The sequence below is a fragment of the Archocentrus centrarchus genome, chromosome 2 (genome assembly GCF_007364275.1).
Source record: "Archocentrus centrarchus isolate MPI-CPG fArcCen1 chromosome 2, fArcCen1, whole genome shotgun sequence".
NCBI classification, from domain to species: Eukaryota; Metazoa; Chordata; class Actinopteri; order Cichliformes; family Cichlidae; genus Archocentrus; species Archocentrus centrarchus.
Genome location: NC_044347.1, coordinates 21,350,278 through 21,367,324, shown reverse-complemented (window position 1 = coordinate 21,367,324; position 17,047 = coordinate 21,350,278). Strand labels below are relative to the sequence as shown.

General features: G+C 43.5%; 1 protein-coding gene across 1 annotated transcript in view; it reads left to right on the top strand.

Moving 5' to 3' along the window:
* The window catches only part of pard3ba (par-3 family cell polarity regulator beta a), a 173,841-nt gene that overhangs the window by 34,187 nt on the left and 122,607 nt on the right, over window positions 1–17,047 (top strand). The window contains exons 3-4 of the mRNA XM_030749983.1: window positions 3,394–3,571; window positions 13,548–13,648. Of these exons, the coding sequence (XP_030605843.1) occupies window positions 3,394–3,571; window positions 13,548–13,648 (279 nt within the window). The remainder of the gene's footprint in view (window positions 1–3,393; window positions 3,572–13,547; window positions 13,649–17,047) is intronic.

Here is a 17,047-nt window from a genome sequence, read left to right as displayed (position 1 = left end):
GTGGCCTACGAAGATATAACCGGAAACCCCTCTGAACCCTATGCGTAGCATTGCCTCACAATCGTCGACCCGACCTGCAGTTACATTTCTGGAGAGGTGCACGTCAGGTTATGTAGTAGGTTATCACGTTGGGTTCAGAGGGGATTTTCGGTTATGTATGTAGGCCCCTCAAATCCTAAATCAGGCCTAACAGTATAATTTGTAATTGGTTTCCTAACTCCTTAGTTTCCGATCTAGTACAATCATCTGACAATCAATTTTAAAATCCATAAGCCACCTTTACATTTAAATGGTTTTATTTGGATTTGGACAATCCAGACTTTATGTATGTAACCCTCTTAAACATTTCCCACTTGGTGGTTTTCACTTCATTTGGTAGCATTTGCGTTTAAATTGGCACACCCCATTTTGCATTGCTGATGGGTAGTTTGCTTGTCATTGTTACAAGAGGCTAAGGATGTCACCAGAACCAACTTTGATGCCAAAATTGTGAAAACAGGATGCTACTTGTTCTTCTAGAATGGACAGGGCAACATGCACCTACGAATATTCTAGTCTATCCTTACATGCTGAGGAAGAATAAGGAAGCTCTCAAGAAGGCAACTAATGAGCTTCCTCTGACTCACTAATGAGAAAAGCAGAGTGGGCCATGGAAGTATGGCGTGTGTGTGTGTGTGTGTGTGTGTGTGTGTGTGTGTGTGGGGGGGGGGGGGGTGTCACCAGGAAAACCAACATCCAAATGATGCCATTGACCAAATTTTCCAATTTAGTGAAGCACCTAAAAGGCTGGCATCCAGATCTGTTCTGAAAGTCTGGGTGCCAACCTGAATAAGTTTGAGTTCACACCAATGGCATTAGCCTTTGTATCCTGAAATACACATTACCATTTTGTTTGGGAAAGCTGATATAAAATCAACTTTGTTCCTTGGGCTAAAATTGTTTTCAAATGGAGAATGTTATACAGATGCTAAAGCTAACCTAATGTAACCAACATTATACCCATATAGTAACATTAGTATGCTACTCAGCTATCCTAACATTTCAGTCTTTGTTCTGTCAGTTCTGTACTACTGTTGCTTTTATTTAAAGGTTCAGAAGGTTTTTAATAATGCAGTTTATGTTTAAGAGCATTCAATAATCAACCGGGTATGAAGAATCAGGTAATTCTACTGTTACTGGTACCAGTTATTAAATTTCTGGTATCATCATGTCCCTACAAATATCCAGCCAGAATATATGCCAGATGCTTGTTGATGGCTACCAAAATCATCTGGTGAAGGTGCAACCTGCCAAGGCACATTTAACCAAATATTAGTGTGTATACTTTTGACCCTGTGTGGATCAGAGAAAATCCAAAGTAATTTCAAACTTGTGCATCCAGTTCTTATTTTTTAAAGTCATTACAGGTGTGTGCTGTGCAATCATTCCACCCCGGAGACAGGGCACAAATTTACCATGACATTAATGCCCATGATGCATGTATGTAACTTTTGACCACAACTGTATGTTGGCACCACGTTCGGATATGGCACCCTATATGGACCTGTTCTCTTTAACTTTTGCAGTTAAAATTTTCATTCAAAGAACCAGTTTGTTTAGTAAATTATTCTTTTTATGTGCGGGATTTTTGACTAATATGATTTTGGTGTCTTGAGTTTTAATTTAATGCCCCATGTAAATGCAAAAAGTCTTGAGTAGATGCCACTTGATTGGATTGGGCTAAGGTAAAGGTTATGGCTTAGGGCAAAGCATCTAGTGATCGATTGAAAGTCATCGTCAAGACTCAAAACAGTGCCTCAAAAGGTCAATTTTTCTCCATTTGTTCCAGATGCGAGAACACATGATTCATTTTGTTGATACTTTGTGTTTGATTGAGTGATGAGTGGTGGCAGCGGGGCGGCCTTCATCAGCAGCGCTCCCCGCCTGTGTCAGCCGTAAAAAATTAACTCCTGAAAAGCAAATCATCATCATCATCCCTCCGTACAATAAAAGAAGTTGTTCTTCAAAACAAATAAATCGTTTTTGAGGGGAGCTCATCATCAGTGTGTATTTGTATGTGGCAGTGTTTGTGTGTGTGTGTGTGTGCGCGCACATCACATTATGCTCCAAGACTTCTTTGATTGATGCTGTCAGCGAGTTTGGAGAAAGAGACGGAGGCTCGGGAGGGTTGGAGATAAGCAGAGAAAGAGGAAAGAAGATAAAGAAGAGAGAAAGAGCTCGAGAAGCATCCATCATCTGGCGCAATCAGATTGTTTTCCTGGCGATCTGTCTTTTCTTTTCTCTCTTCTTTGCATCTGCCAGCCGCTCAATCCCTCATCTGCAGCTCACTCCAACGCTCACGCGTATACACCCATGAATACAGTTGACGAATTTCCTTTGCGTGGCGTTGGCCAGGTGTCGTGAGGATATTGAATCACGGGAGGTTGAGGTGAGAGGCGGCGTCACGGTGTGATGGATGATGCATATCTCGCCACCTCCTCCGTGCAGATTGTTTACTCACACACAAACGGGCATGCACACACAGCCTCTGTTTGGTTGTTGTTGTTGTTGTTAATTGACGCCCTAAACTCGTCTGTTCTTTTATTTCCTTCTTTCATTCCATCGCCGTTATTGCTTTTCATTAAGTGGTCATTTCCCCTCGCCAGCACCATCTAATGAGAGCGTCACGCCGCCACGCGCCCATTTATCAAACCGCGTAGCTGCAATAGCATGGTTGGCACACACATACACACTCGTTCCCCTTTCCCCCTCGCCTGCCATCATGTCCCTGTCTCAATTAGGATTGTTTGTCACTCTCCTGCCCTCCGTCCCCTGTTCATTTGGCCGCCCCCGTCTCTTCCCGTCGTCTCACTGTGGCAGCCGTGTCATTGTGTTTGACAGCTTCTCATTCTCACGTCAGATCTCATTTGAGTGCTAATTTCGTACATGCGCACCTCGCCGTGTGTTAACTGCCCTGAACTGGACGAAATCGCCGGTCAGATTTTTCTCCTTTGTTCACAAAAGACAAAAGTTAATGCGTGAGTTACGGTGAGGGGGCACCATCCGGTGTGTTATGCACTGTAAGAGGCTTGAGAGTGAATGAGCTGTGAATCCAGCTCTGTTTGTCACACACACACACACACACACACACACACATCTGTACACTTGGCAGAACGAAGCAGGTTGCATCCCCACTGCTGGCAAGATAAATCACATAAAAGCCTTCCTGTGATCACGGCACAGTGGAGATGCTATATAACCTGGCTGTGTGTTTCCAGCTTGTTCGTATGCCAGGATTCATATTGTTTATCCTGTCACGCTTGTCTCAAGAAAAGCTTTTTTTGTTCCTGATTTGTGTACATATCATGTTTAATATTTTAGAACATTTAGGACAACTTTGTGTTTGTCTTCCAGCTGGTGGCAGTGTTTCACAAAGCCCAGTATGGAAGGACAGAGAGCCCCAGAGAGAGTATGTCCAACGGCTCATCCAGTGCCGCCCCAAGTCCAGAACCCTTCACCTACTACCCCCACCTGCAGTACCAGGACGAAAACAGAGGAGAGATCGAAGTCAACGAGGCCGTCCTCAAAGGAAGTACGTCCTACCTGCTGTCTGCATTTTCGTGTGCATGTGTTGATTATGCAAGTTGAGCCTAATCTCGTGAAAAATACACTTTCCCCAACACAGATGTAAGAGGAGATTCTGCAGAAATCTCAAAACACCTGAAGACATACTCAATCAACACATTTTTTTGTGCCTGTGAGAAAGGGTATCATGGTGATACAGCTGTGCATGCGTGTGTGTAGGTGTGTGACTGCATGTGTGTGTGTGTGAGAGAGAGAGAGTGTCAGAAAGTGCATTTTTGGAACAGATGTGAGCTGAACGCAGAAACTTTTTGCCTGTAACTTGATGGCGTGTGAAAACAGATGCAGCGTTGACGCAACCTGCTCTCCTGGCGTCCTCACACGGCGTTCTTTACTTAGTCTGAGCGATGTGTAAAAAAAAAAACAGGAGCAAACTGAGAGCCACCAAGACAACAATGCAGCATTCCTTTTTTTTTTTTTTTTTCTCCACCAAAAATGAAATGACTGCTGAAGATTGAGCTGCATTTTAATTTTGCACAAACAAAATGGGGGGGAAAAAAGCCCATTTACACCTGTGCCCTGTTATTTTTGACACTGACATTACATTTTGGTTTTGGGAGGTCTGTTAAGGCACTTGACTGATGAATGTTCTATAATTTAGCCATTGTCCTCTGTTGTTTGTGGAGCATTAAGGCGATTTATTCATTTTTATATTCTGACCAAGTGAACCTGTTGCTGTTATGAATATAACCATGTTATAATTCTGATAATAGGTGGCAAAGAAAGCAAAATGAAGCCAGCACACAGGAGCTAAAAGCTGCACTTCCTCTAATGGGGCACCTGAGGCTGGCTCCAAAAGTGTGGAAATAAATAAAATAGCCAGCGTTACAGCAGAAATTAACATCCTTACCTAATTTTCCCTTTTCCCTGTACAAGATTGAATTTTTTTTGTAACTCTCCTGATTAAATTGTGTTAATTAGTACATACCTGTGCTACAGTATTGTTGGCCATGAAATGAAAGAGATGTGATGCAAAAAATATTGTCATTTTAGCCTGTAGGTAGTTGCTAGGCCACATTATGATTCATGCATTATGTTTCAGCTCCTGTGGACATAAATTAGATGTTACTGTCATGATATTAAAACACTAGCATGCTTTCATAAGGTGTATAAAGGCAAAAAAAGCAGGTCCTTTTTTAGCCTGTTGCTAGGTGATTGCCAGACAACCTTATGGCGTCGCAATTTATCGCACACAATTTAAGTTTCATGTGTGTGAATTAGAAGTTATTGTCATGAAATAAAAATGATGCAATGCTTTTATAAGATGTTATAGGTGCATAAATGCTAAAAAAACCCAAGTATTCTTAGCCTGTTGCTTGGTGGTGGTTAGACAACATGATGACATCATAATAACTGATGTAGGTAAGATCCTTCAGGGGCTTAAGATGGTCCTGTGTGCTAAGTTTGTTTGCTCAGCTCCTGATCATGTACTGTAGGAGGAGTTTGCAGGTGAAGAAACAAATACACAGACAGACAGAGATTTGATGTATCATGGTAGAGAGTATAGTGCATTTAATATTATATATAGATTATATTTAGATACTTAAAGTCATGCATTTTTAGGGGGTTGGCCTCTCTGAGTTACAGGTAGTTTGCATTTTATCTTGTTCACCGTTTAGTTGCACAGAGATGGTCTAACAAGTTGGATATTCAGATATACTTTATAGTTACTCCTGTTTAATATCATATTTAATTATGGATCCACCTTGCTGACCAAGATAACTTGCCAGTGCTAGCTTTAGTTGAGACCTCTCCAGCTATGCCCACCTGACCAAATATGGTCACGTCTGGTATAAAAGGGAAAAAAATGACATATGATTGCAATAGCCAAAAATCCCAAACCCGGGGCTTCAGACTTCAGCATGGCCATTGTTCTTATAACTACATATTTTTATCCAGACTGGTTTAAGTTTAAATTCCCACAACCTTGAGTCAGTTGTAGGACTTTTCCTCTGATCCGTCCTGCTCCCGTTATGTACTCCTTGTGCAGGAAATCAGATGGTGGGGATGGCTATAAAAAAAAAAGAATCTTTCCAAGGTTGTTAGAAGCTCGGTGACTCGATCAAGCAGGATTGATGCTGTTTGGTGCTGCTCATTCCACAGTCAATCTGATGCACTCATCAGTTTAATATGGAGGATGACAGATTACTGTGTTTGTGAAGCGGAGCTGATATAAAAAGTAAACGTCCTTGCAGTCAGAAAATAAAGTATAGAAGTTACTGGGTCACATTGCATCTACAGAGGGAAACATCATAACAAGAGTATTCAGTCAGAAGCCTTAGGGAGCCTCTGGGGAAATATCTGCTCTGTCTGGGCTATAGGCTGCTCACCATGGATACATTTTACAGTAAATAATCTAGAGTAGGAATTTCTTTTTTCATTCTTTTCCGTTCATGTGCCTTGGATTGATTAATTTTTGAATGACAAGAGACCGAGTGAAAGATGAAAAGCAAGATAAAAGAGCCTGGATGTGATTTAATAAGGGTCTGTCTAATCACTGGGTCACCCTTCAGCCCCTTTCATTCTCCTCCCTCCATCTGTTAACCATAGAGGAACAGTGTGACACCCCCACATGCACAACTGGCCTTTGCTATCCTTCTCTGTGTGCCCGCTTTCACCCCGTGCTCCATCATCTGCCTTCTCGCCTCTAGACCCAGTCATTTCTTTCCTACTCTGCTATTCAGCTTTAACCACCTGCCATCTCGCTCCACAGCCGTGGCCCTAGACCTTGACCCCCCCCCACTCACCCACAGGAAACCTTCTCTCTCACCCTCCCATCCAACCCTACTTTTCCTGTCTCTGCATAGCTTCCAGCTCTAACTAGATTAGCACTGTAGCCTGTTAGCATGCCCAGGGTCCAGTCAAGCGTGAATGGACTAATTCCAGCCACCCCCCCACCCCCAACTCCACCCCAATATGCCTGTTCGCCCCTGTCTTTAACCCTGTGGGACCTCTTCCTGCTCCCACCCCACAACCTGCTCTTCAGCCCTGCTGAACCTTGACTAACTTAGTTATGATGTGACCCTGTGACGCCCCTCATATAGAGCCAGACGCAATAAAGGCCACTTTTGTCATCCGGACATGCACGCGCGCACACAAGGACAAAAGACTCTCCATGCAAGTTAACCAGCCGATCGCACCCAAAGCGACTATCTATCCACTGCTGGGAAAGTCTTATGGGAGTGTGTGTTTGCTGTCCTTTTATAGCTGTAACAAGCTTGGTTGTTAACTGGGTGTTACATCATATCTTGCTCTGGAGTAACATCATATCTGGAGACAAAGCGATGGGTTGTAAACAGTCAGACTTGATAGAGAGAGGTTTAATTCACAGGATCACATAGGCTTAGGGTATGCAACCTGTGTGTGTGTATGTGTGTGTGTGAGCTATGCTTCTGTTGCAAAGGTTGTTAAAATTAACCGTATGAATTGATTGACCCATTTCTCGTATTTAAACCAGGGCTCACATATCATAGACATGCTACAGGAATCAATATGTCAAAAGGAATGTTAACTGATTGTGTATCAGTGCTTACAGTGCAAAGAGCCAGGGTGACTTTTAATGCTGTAGATTCACCAAAAGATAAAGAAATACAGATTATGCCACGGGCCTTTAAAGACACACTTAAACTCTGTGGTATACTTAACTGCGATGAAATAACTAATTGCTGCTGTTGTAATCAGATTCAAGCTGACAGATAAATTGGTGGGGCCGATATTAGTTATTTGCCAGTATATCGGTATTGGCATTTATAACGGCCGATAACAAGTAACAAGTATCTTAATAATACCTCATGAATAAATTAATAAATGTCAGATAAATCTGTTTGTTTTGTATGTCTGAAAGGAAAAAAAATAGTGGCCGACGTGTCAGATTTTTAAATCACTAAATATTGGTATCAGTCAGACTTTATTATGACAATTTCATTTTCCGTATGTTAATTTCTTTCAGTGTATATATAAAATTGTGTTTCATGTAATGGTTAATGTCATCTTGAGCAGTGCAACGCAAACACTGAACTGACCGTGTGTTTGCCTGTGCCATCAAATTCATATAAGAAGAAATGTTAATAGCCTCAAATGAGAGGTGGTTAAATTTGGTGGAATGAGTCGAGGACTGTAGAAGAGCCTTGTATCGCTCAGCAGTCGTTACAGATGGCAAGATGGTCCCTTGATGGTGAGAGAGGGAGATGGTTTCAGACATTACCCGGACTGGGCAGCTATGGTCTTCCATCGTACTAATGTCCTCTTCTGGGGATTCTGGAGGGGAAAAGTCCTCCACCTCGACAGTGCAAAAGTGCCTTGCGATTATGTGTTTGCTCCTCATTTTTCTCTGGCCTCAGGAACATTGAGTTCACACCCCCTCCTCCTCCGACCACCCCTGATGGCTGTAAATGGCTGTAATTCCTTAACAAGTAATGCAATACTTTTGTTAAACCCCTTGAATTAAAGCTGAAAGTCTGCACTTCAGTTCACTTGTTTGATTTAAAATCCACCCTGGTGGTCTTGGTCCAATCACTTACAGACTCGGCTGTATGTAAACACTTAAGCACAACAGCTGATAGCTGAGTTTCCTGTCTCATGTCCTGAGCTTTCATCCTTCCACTATCCAGAAGTGGTCAGCCTAGCAGCTGTGGGGTGATAACATGTGTCACATAGGCTACAATACATCCTAAAGCCATTTACCAACAAGTCACGCAAACTAGGGTTAGTAGGAAAATTAGGTTACCCCCAAACCATGTGGACGCTTTAATCATACTGGTACTTAAATCGTATTATTCACAATAATCTGATTATAAGGATGCGTGTAATCGCAGTGAATGGTGGTGGACAGAACAAGAAGTAATTCAGTAATCAGTCAGGCATCACAGTGTTTGTGTGTCAGGTTGGGCCAGTTGTTTGAACAGGGTGATTGGACTTCACGCTGCCCCAGTGGGATGATTAGACCGGCATTGATCTGCTGCTGCACGGACACACGCGCGCACACACTTCTAGGAAGAGAGTCCTTATCGCATCATCCCATGAGCAGCCTGAGCTGGGGCTGCTCTATCGATTGCCAGCAAAACAAGACCACACAGGCCCGTGGCATGAAAACACACACGCTCACCAATATAAATGTACACACAAGCGAAGCCGCCGTCCATAATAATAAATGTCCTTATAGCAGACGCGTGCTTACACACACAAACGCAGCAGCAAACACAGAGACGCACACGCACAGTCACGGACGCGCAGTCAGACAGAAACATGATGCATCCTTGTTTTCATCTTGCCCTGGAAGTGAACTAGCAGCACTGCAGAACTTTAAGAAGTGAAAACAAGAGGAAATTCTTAAAATAAACCTCTGTGTTCCCAGAATTGCATAAGCAGCCTAGTTAGGCACAGAGCTGCAGATGGAGAGTCTGAGGCAGATAAACACAGAGCTGGCAGAGTTTACAAGTTCTCTTCAGGTCTCTCCAATTATACAAACCTCAGTGGAAAGATAAGGGGGGAGAGCGTAAGTTGGGTGTGTTTCAGCACGCTACCATTTTCTGGCCTTGAAGTGGGAATTGAGATGAGTTTCATGGGTGGGGTTACCTTGTGGTTGCGGGTGCACGGTCCTGTCGAATTGGCACACCTAAAATAAAACTACGTTTTCGGTCCGCCACCTCTCTTTCTCGAAATAGAGGGTTGCCTATTGCCAGGCTGCGACTGGCAACAGGAGATCCGGATGTTGCCTGTTCAGTTAGTTAAAGTTGAATGTGATCACGTGCACTTTTTAAGCATGTAAACAGCTAAGCCTGGTATGCTAGCTCGATATTAAAGAGCCTTCTGACAGCACAGCCAGCTCTGATTAACAATTCCTCTGAGACAGTCTTGTTTACAGCCGTTCAAATGGTAGCTGACCCGAGAGTCACAGCTGTCACTCTCATCAATATTCCCGCCCCTCAGTGACACCGTCCAGGGGGTCACTGCAGGTCAGAGTTCAAAGCTAATGAGCCTCAGGTTCCTTCACATTGCTGGGCCGAGCTCTGGGACTCTTAAGTGTTGGGAGGAGTGATAGAGACAGATTTGACTCCAGTAGATAAATGGAGGAGGATTTATGGGGCTGACCACTGAGCAGTGGACCCTGACTATGACCATGGAGCAGCCTTGGTCACTTTACAAAGTCGCATCATTGGCATCGTAGCGAAGTATGACTGTGTAGGAGGGGGGAGGCTCTTGACCGAGGTCTCTCAGTGATGCACCGTAGTTCTCGAGCTCATCTTAGAAAATCAATTATAGCCATTTGGAAAATGGGTTCATTATTCAGTATGTTTAATGTACAGGATCCATCTGTTATAAACATGATGTATTTTGGCACTTAAAAAACCCATATGTCTTTGCAGTTTGCTTCAGTGTTTTGCAATTTATCATTCTGTAGAACTACATGTGAGTCTTTACGCGCATCCACGTTCCATAAATCTAATGACAGGGTTTTACTGCATTTTATGGCCCCTCTGAACTCAGAAACCTTTACAAATGCAAATGTTGATCTGGAAATGTTGAAGCAGTAAAAATACATTTTGTGGTTACATGGAAGGATGAAACGAATGCAGTGGTGTTACAAATGGGGATGCACTGATCAAACTTTCCAGTCCTCATACCAACAGAGATACCTCTGCTGATACCAGTTTGAAATGTAACAAATAAATATGGGAATATACATTTTCAGAATTTGTATTTATTAGTAAATCAGAATGGGACCAAGATAAATAAAAATGTATTGGTTATTCATCAATTTATACTGACATACCCCCAAAACTGCTGAACCTTTTCTCTTAGCTTCTTCCAGTCTCTGTTGGCTCTCCATTAGATGTCGTGCAGTAAACACAGGAAAACATGGAACTGAATTTTTGAGTCAGTATCAGACCCATATGTGATCCAAATATCAGATCGGTGCATCCCTAGGTATAAGCAGGGGCCTACGCTCACCTCCAAAAATATTGGAACGGTGAAGCCAATCCCTTAATTATTGCTGTAGATTGAAAACATTTGGGTTTGACATAAAAAAAAAAAAAAATCATTATGAGCCAAAAGAGCAACATCTCAGCTTTTATTTCCAGGTATTTACATCTGGATCTGATACACAGTTCAGAAGATAGCACCTTTTGTCTGAGCCCACCCATTTTTCTTGTGAGCAAAAGTCTTGGAACATGTGACTAACAGGTGAGTTTTGTTGACCAGGTGTGTCCTATTACATTGATTATTCAAACTTTAAATAGCGCTGAATGAAAGAGGAAGGCCAGGGGCAGGTAAAGGGTTAAGCATTTTAACATGGGTGTCTATGGGCATTGAGCTGTTTTTGAAAACTGGCAGACTGCTCATTTTTAGCACTTACTGGCACTTTACCGTCAAATTCTCTTTCCTTCAAATAATATAATACTCTATGCTGACTTGGCATTCTTGTTACTTGCTTGATGTTAAGAATCTTAGGCCTCAGTCATAGAGGTTAATGGACCTGTAGCAAGCTGGAGTTGGAGGAAGGAAAAAAATGTTTATTCCCCAGTTGGTTGGCAAGTGGTTGCTGGAGATTGCTGGCTGTTGCCACGCGAAATCAATCGCAAAGATGGTGCTGCACCGAAAACCGAATTGCGATTGCTTCGGTCACCAGCAGATTGCTGCGCGGAGGATGCCGGCTTGTCTGCAGACACTTGCCGACTATCAGCTGAGCCGTAGCTGCAGGGAAACAGAAAAAATGTGACACAAACCGGTGACAGAGAATTCAAATTTTCTTTCTGAGCCCCCCTCCCTGTGTTTTCTTAACGTCCCGAAGCCTCTGCCTTTGTGCTGATTTTTGGTTCCTGTTGAAAACTTTTCAACCTGCACTATCGACACATCTCCCCCTCATTACCTCCATGAGACAGATTTATGTCTGAGATGCACAGAGTTACGGATTTGCAGTTGTGTTGTTTCTAAAATTCACTTGGTGTTCAGTTTCAATACAGCTTCACTAAAGGGGCCTTTTTTTTTTGTTTATGATGAGAAGTTTCTGCAGATAGCGTGACCTAGTTTAGATACACACAAAATTAACAAATCGCAAGAAACAGACAAATAAAAAAGAAATGTTGATGCCGTTTGATGCGAGCTCTGAGAGATTTTTTTTTTTCCTCTGGATGCTTTTCTGTTAAATCAAAGCACATTTCATTATTGCAAATCATTCGGTTTCCTGCGTAGTTTAAACATTTCTACACAAAGTCTGCTTTTTTGAAATTAGACCACATAATTCTGTTTATTTCTTCAATAAAGCAAAAAAAAAGGGCGGGGGGGGGGGGGGGGGGGGGGGGGCTAAATGGAAGAGAAAAAACTGAGAAAAACTTGAGGCCTAATTAGGAGAAAACAACATTTTGAATCTTTTCATACATTTTTGCACACCTGGGACATCCGTGATAGCGAGTCAGCATCGAGCCTTTTGTCATGCAGTGTTAGTGGAGGTAAGGGGGGATTATAGTATCCGCATCCGCGAGCCCGCTAGGGTCTGGTTGGGTCCCGATGACGTAAATTTCATCATCAGATGGTCCATGCGGACGTGCGCGTGGCTTCCTACGTTTTTGTGACCGTGCGAACCCGTCCGCGGAGTGTTGACATTACAGTACATCAACTGCACCTCGACGAGCGGAGAGCAGCTGATAGTTTCGGATAAGTAATAAAAATGATGTAACACAAGCTCAGATTACTGAACGTGTGGATTTGTGTCTTGAGCCTGAAAGAATATTCGTATGTGTGTCTGGGGCAATTGGAGCGATCGTTTTTCATCTCTCTACAGTCTAACCACGCGCATACACACACACACACACACACACACACACACACACACACACACACACACACACACTGCGACCTCTGCCAGTTCCCTCTTTCCTTCTCTATTCTGACCACGTTATACCAGGACCCTGTCGTTGACCCTCCAAAGAGAGATTGATTACATGGAAGAGGAGAATTTTGTTTGCCTTCCCTCTCTCAGTTTTCACCCTCCTCTTTCTCTGTCACCATCTCTTGGGTCTTTTTTTGTTTACCTCACACTCTGCCTTTTTCCTTTCCTCTGACTTTATTTTCTCCTCTGTCGAGTTACATTTAGAAACACCCCAACGTGGGTTTTACCTCCACAAATACCAGCCTGCTCCCTTTGGGGTGGATATTAAAAGAAAGAGGGAGCACAAAGGTCCAAATTAGATTCTTTTGAATTGTTTTATTGTTGATTCAGACCCGCTGATCTTACCTCTCCCTTTCTCCACGCAGTGGGCTGCAGGGAAGGGCTGCAGCGAGTGCGCATTTGGGGATGTTAAGGCAACAGCTGGTCGTATGTAAATGCTCACTGTGGGTGGATGTGAGGTTTGGGCATCTTGCTGGGGTGGTTGTGTGTCCACCCTCGGGGTCTATGAGTCATCCTGAAATAAATGGGAACCCTTAAAGAGATTACGCTGTTTTTGTCAGATCATGTTTTCCAAACACTTTGTGCTCCTTATCATTTCCCATGTCGTTTCTCTTCACATGTACATTAGCTGTGCTCAATCAGGAGTCATTCTCTCTTTGTTTTGTTTCAAAATATCTTCTTTGGGTGCCATGAGATGCCTTCAAATGATTTTTTTTGTTTTATTCATTTCTTTCGTGTCATTCTTTTCGGAGAGCACAGAGCGCCTCAGGGGTCTGTCTAACCATCCGAGTTTTTTTTCCAGCTTGGAAAGATGCAGGCCAAACGCTGAGCGAAGAAGACAAAAGCCAACTCTGTTTCCATTTTCTTTTACCTCCTCTGCTCTTCTCTTTTCACTGCTTCTCATCATCCACGGTGGGTTTGGGTTTGAGAGAACTAATATAATATTGATTCTTTTCAACAGCGTGCAACATGAAAGTCAATCACAGCTGCGGCTGGCATCCAGCTCCGTCTCTAACACCTATGTTTCTCATCACAGATACTCCACTACTGGTGAGGAGCAGCAGCGACTCTGCTTTGGCCCCGCCCACTGAGATGACACCTCCACCTGATAACCAAAGCAATGGAACTCCTGAACCGGTGAGCACAGTCGCACAGGAAATAATAATAACTGGATGTTTGTTTCTCAGTGAAGCTGACGTCTGCAATCACCTTTGACCAACTAAAGATGATGAGAGGATGGCAGTGGAAACCGGTGCTCTTGTCGTCCTTATTTCATTGCTTTCTAAGAGGAGCAATAAAGAGTTTCATCAAAAATTCACATGTTCACTCTCCATTGATTACACTCCCGCAGTGTAAAATTAGCTTTTCGGTGGGAGGAAGAGAAGAGTAAATAAATACGAGAGATGAACATATTGTATTTCCAATTGCATATTTAGCTCTGCCTTTGCCTCACTGAAGACAAATGGAGAAACCCAGTTAATATCCCTCTTGTGGTCCAGCTCTCAGCCCCAGGCTTTACTTTGAAAGGATTGGCTTTTCAAGCGCTCGGCCTCTTTTCGAAACGGGCAGCCATTAAGGCCGACTTAGTTTGCTGCTTTTTTTTTTTTTGGTCCCTCTGTGGCTGATTGAATGTGTGTGGAGGGCTAGATGGAGGCTCTGCGAGGTCACACGTGTGTGTGTGTGTGTGTGTGTGTGTGTGTGTGTGTGTGTGTGTGTGTGTGTGTGTGTGTGTGTGTGTGTGTCAGGGAAACTCAGGTAGAGAGAGAGGGAGGGAGGAGAAGGAGTCCTGTTGTTTACCCCTGCTGCGCCCAACTCAGTGGTGACTAAGCAGAACACGGGCATCAGCGAGCGCTGTGTAAACACAATGACAGAGCCCATACTGTATTTTATGTCCAAGAAAAGTCGGAGCTCATGTGCTTCAAACAGCACGGCTGGACCGGAGTGAACAGGCTCATTATAGATGATTTAAAATGTCCTTACATCTGTTTACAAAAATCCACATCTCTTTGCTGCCTGACAGATGAATCCCTGCTTTGGATGCTGCAGTCTTATTTAAACCCAGACACAAACAATGCCTGTAAACATCGTAAGGATTATGTTGTTACAACAGTGTTTAACGTATAATATGTTGGTGGCTGTGACCACCATCTTTTTATGCTGCTTTGTCATTTTAAGCCATACCCGTGGCTTGGCTGTGTGGATACCAGTGGTTGCTGGTTGATCAGTTTGGAAGTGTTGCCTCTATACAAAGAACATGGCAGCACAGTTTAGGTTTGCAAAGCTGCATCTGAACGAGCCACCGAAGACTTCTGGAACAATCTCCTTTGGACAGACGAGACCAAAGTGGAGATATTTGGCCTTAATGTTCAGTGCTGTGTTTGGACCAACTCCCCCAAAACACCCAAAAGAACACAGCGTATCAGCACAAGCACCTCATACCAACTGTCAAGCACAGCAGGAGAGGGGGTGATGATTTGGGGACCCTGCAGTCACTGAGTTGGCCGTGAACTCCTCAATATTCAAGAATGAATATTGAATGTGAGGCCATCTGTCCAGCAGCTAAAGCTTGCCTGAAAATTGGACAGTGATCCCAAACATAGCAGAAATTCAATCCAGTTCAGTTTTATTTTTCATAGCGCCAAATCACAGCGGTCACTTCAAGGTGCTTTTATAGTGTAAGGTAAAGACAGCAATGCAGTCAAATCAACAACAGATTGGCTGAAAATGTGCTGAACGTACTCCGTCACAACCCCGCGTGTTAAAAAAGTTAAGTTTATGAATACTAAGTGCCTTAAAACGTGACAGAAAAGGGTCTTTCTGTTGAAGGTTGGGACCAACTGCAAAGGACCCCTTATCTTTGAGATGCCACCTTGAGAAAAGGATCTGACGGTCCACCTTTTGAATGAGCGCAGGCTTAAAAATCTCAACAACTATTGCCATGAAATTTTGTGCAGCCGTTCATGTTTGAAGAGGTGCGTTCACACACACACTGCAGCTCTGAACTTCTTTTTTGGCAGTTCAGGGAGAGCGAGACTCAGCTGGAGTGATCTTTGACCTGCTGGCTACCTCGTGTAAAGACTGTGCAGCTTTCTTGACTGAGGTTGAGTTTATTGATTATTATGGATATCCAGGTCCAGAGTGAAGTGTTAGAAAAGGCGTCCTTTATCATTGTTTAGCCATGAATCTCATTTGAGTAATTAATCATATACATCCTGTCATAAGCGCTGCTCGCTGCCCTCCCTGTTGGGAAAACACTCACACACACCTTTCTGATGCACGAGAACTCGCTACGATCACAAAAAAAAAGTTTTTCGTCCGCTCGCGCTGGGGAGCTTCAAGGTTTTCGTTTGTGCTCTTGACTGAGAAACCGTGAAGCCTAACTCCTGCTCATTCACTCGTGTGTTTCTCTAGCAGTGTAAGAATCAGGGATTAGTCTTTAAGTAATTCATGTTTGCTCATGGCTACAGTAATCTGTACTCTGATCAAGACCTGTGTTCCAACCGATGTAGTTCATGTATGATGAAGGCAACATTTAGAGGAGAACAAAGCATCTTTGTGTGTGTGTGTGTGTGTGTGTGTGTGTGTGTGTGTGTGTGTGTGTGTCTGTGCGCGCATGCAAGCTTGTGAGACCGTCACAGCTCTTGGGCATATTGAGTCCTGGGCCTGATGGACTCCATAGATCAATATGCTATCACTTCATCCTCCCTCATCCACTGTACCACTTTTCTGGAACCCCCCCCCCCCTTCCTCTCCCATCTACACACTCACTTACTCAAATCAACACACACTTAAAGCAGCACAAACCTACACACTTTTGTCCCTTTTTGCCTTAACGTGGGTATCGAAAGCTAAGATAAAGTCTACTTCAGCCCGATACAGTGATAAATATGCATCCTGGCCCTTTAATTGATTTCGCTGCGTGCTACAGTGAAGGCCAAGGTTGGCCCGCTTCTCTCTCTTTGACTCACATGTAGTCTGTGCACATACCTCTCTTAGCCTTTCTCTTTATATCAGAAGATCTAATGAAAGTTGCAAAAGGCTGAGCAGTGTTAAACATGCAGCCGGCCCTTTAATTGATTCAGACTTCCTGCTGTGTTCGTAGCTAATAAATGAGACATTTAATGCTACCCCTTAACTGCTGCTTTTTCTCACTCTCTCCCTTCTTATAATACTTGATAGCGTTTATTCGTTTACTCTTTCTCTCCTCACCCTGGGTGTTGCGTGTAGTTCACGATAGCGGCGCATTTGTGTGTTTCCTAATCGAACATATGGGAACGCGCGCGAGCATCCGACGTGATGGATGCGAGGAGGGTCAGGGAGCACCGGCGAGCGCGCTGAAGCTGCGATCCTGCGGTTACACTAGCTGACGCGCCGCAGATGCCAAAGGCAGGAAATACACAGAAGAAACACACACGCCTCGTTACTCATCTGTCTGACAACAACAGCTCACACACACACACAAATATATCATCTCTCATACCTCTGCACATTGGCCTGTCACTCACAGCGTAACTCTGCCTCCAAAACACAAGAAAC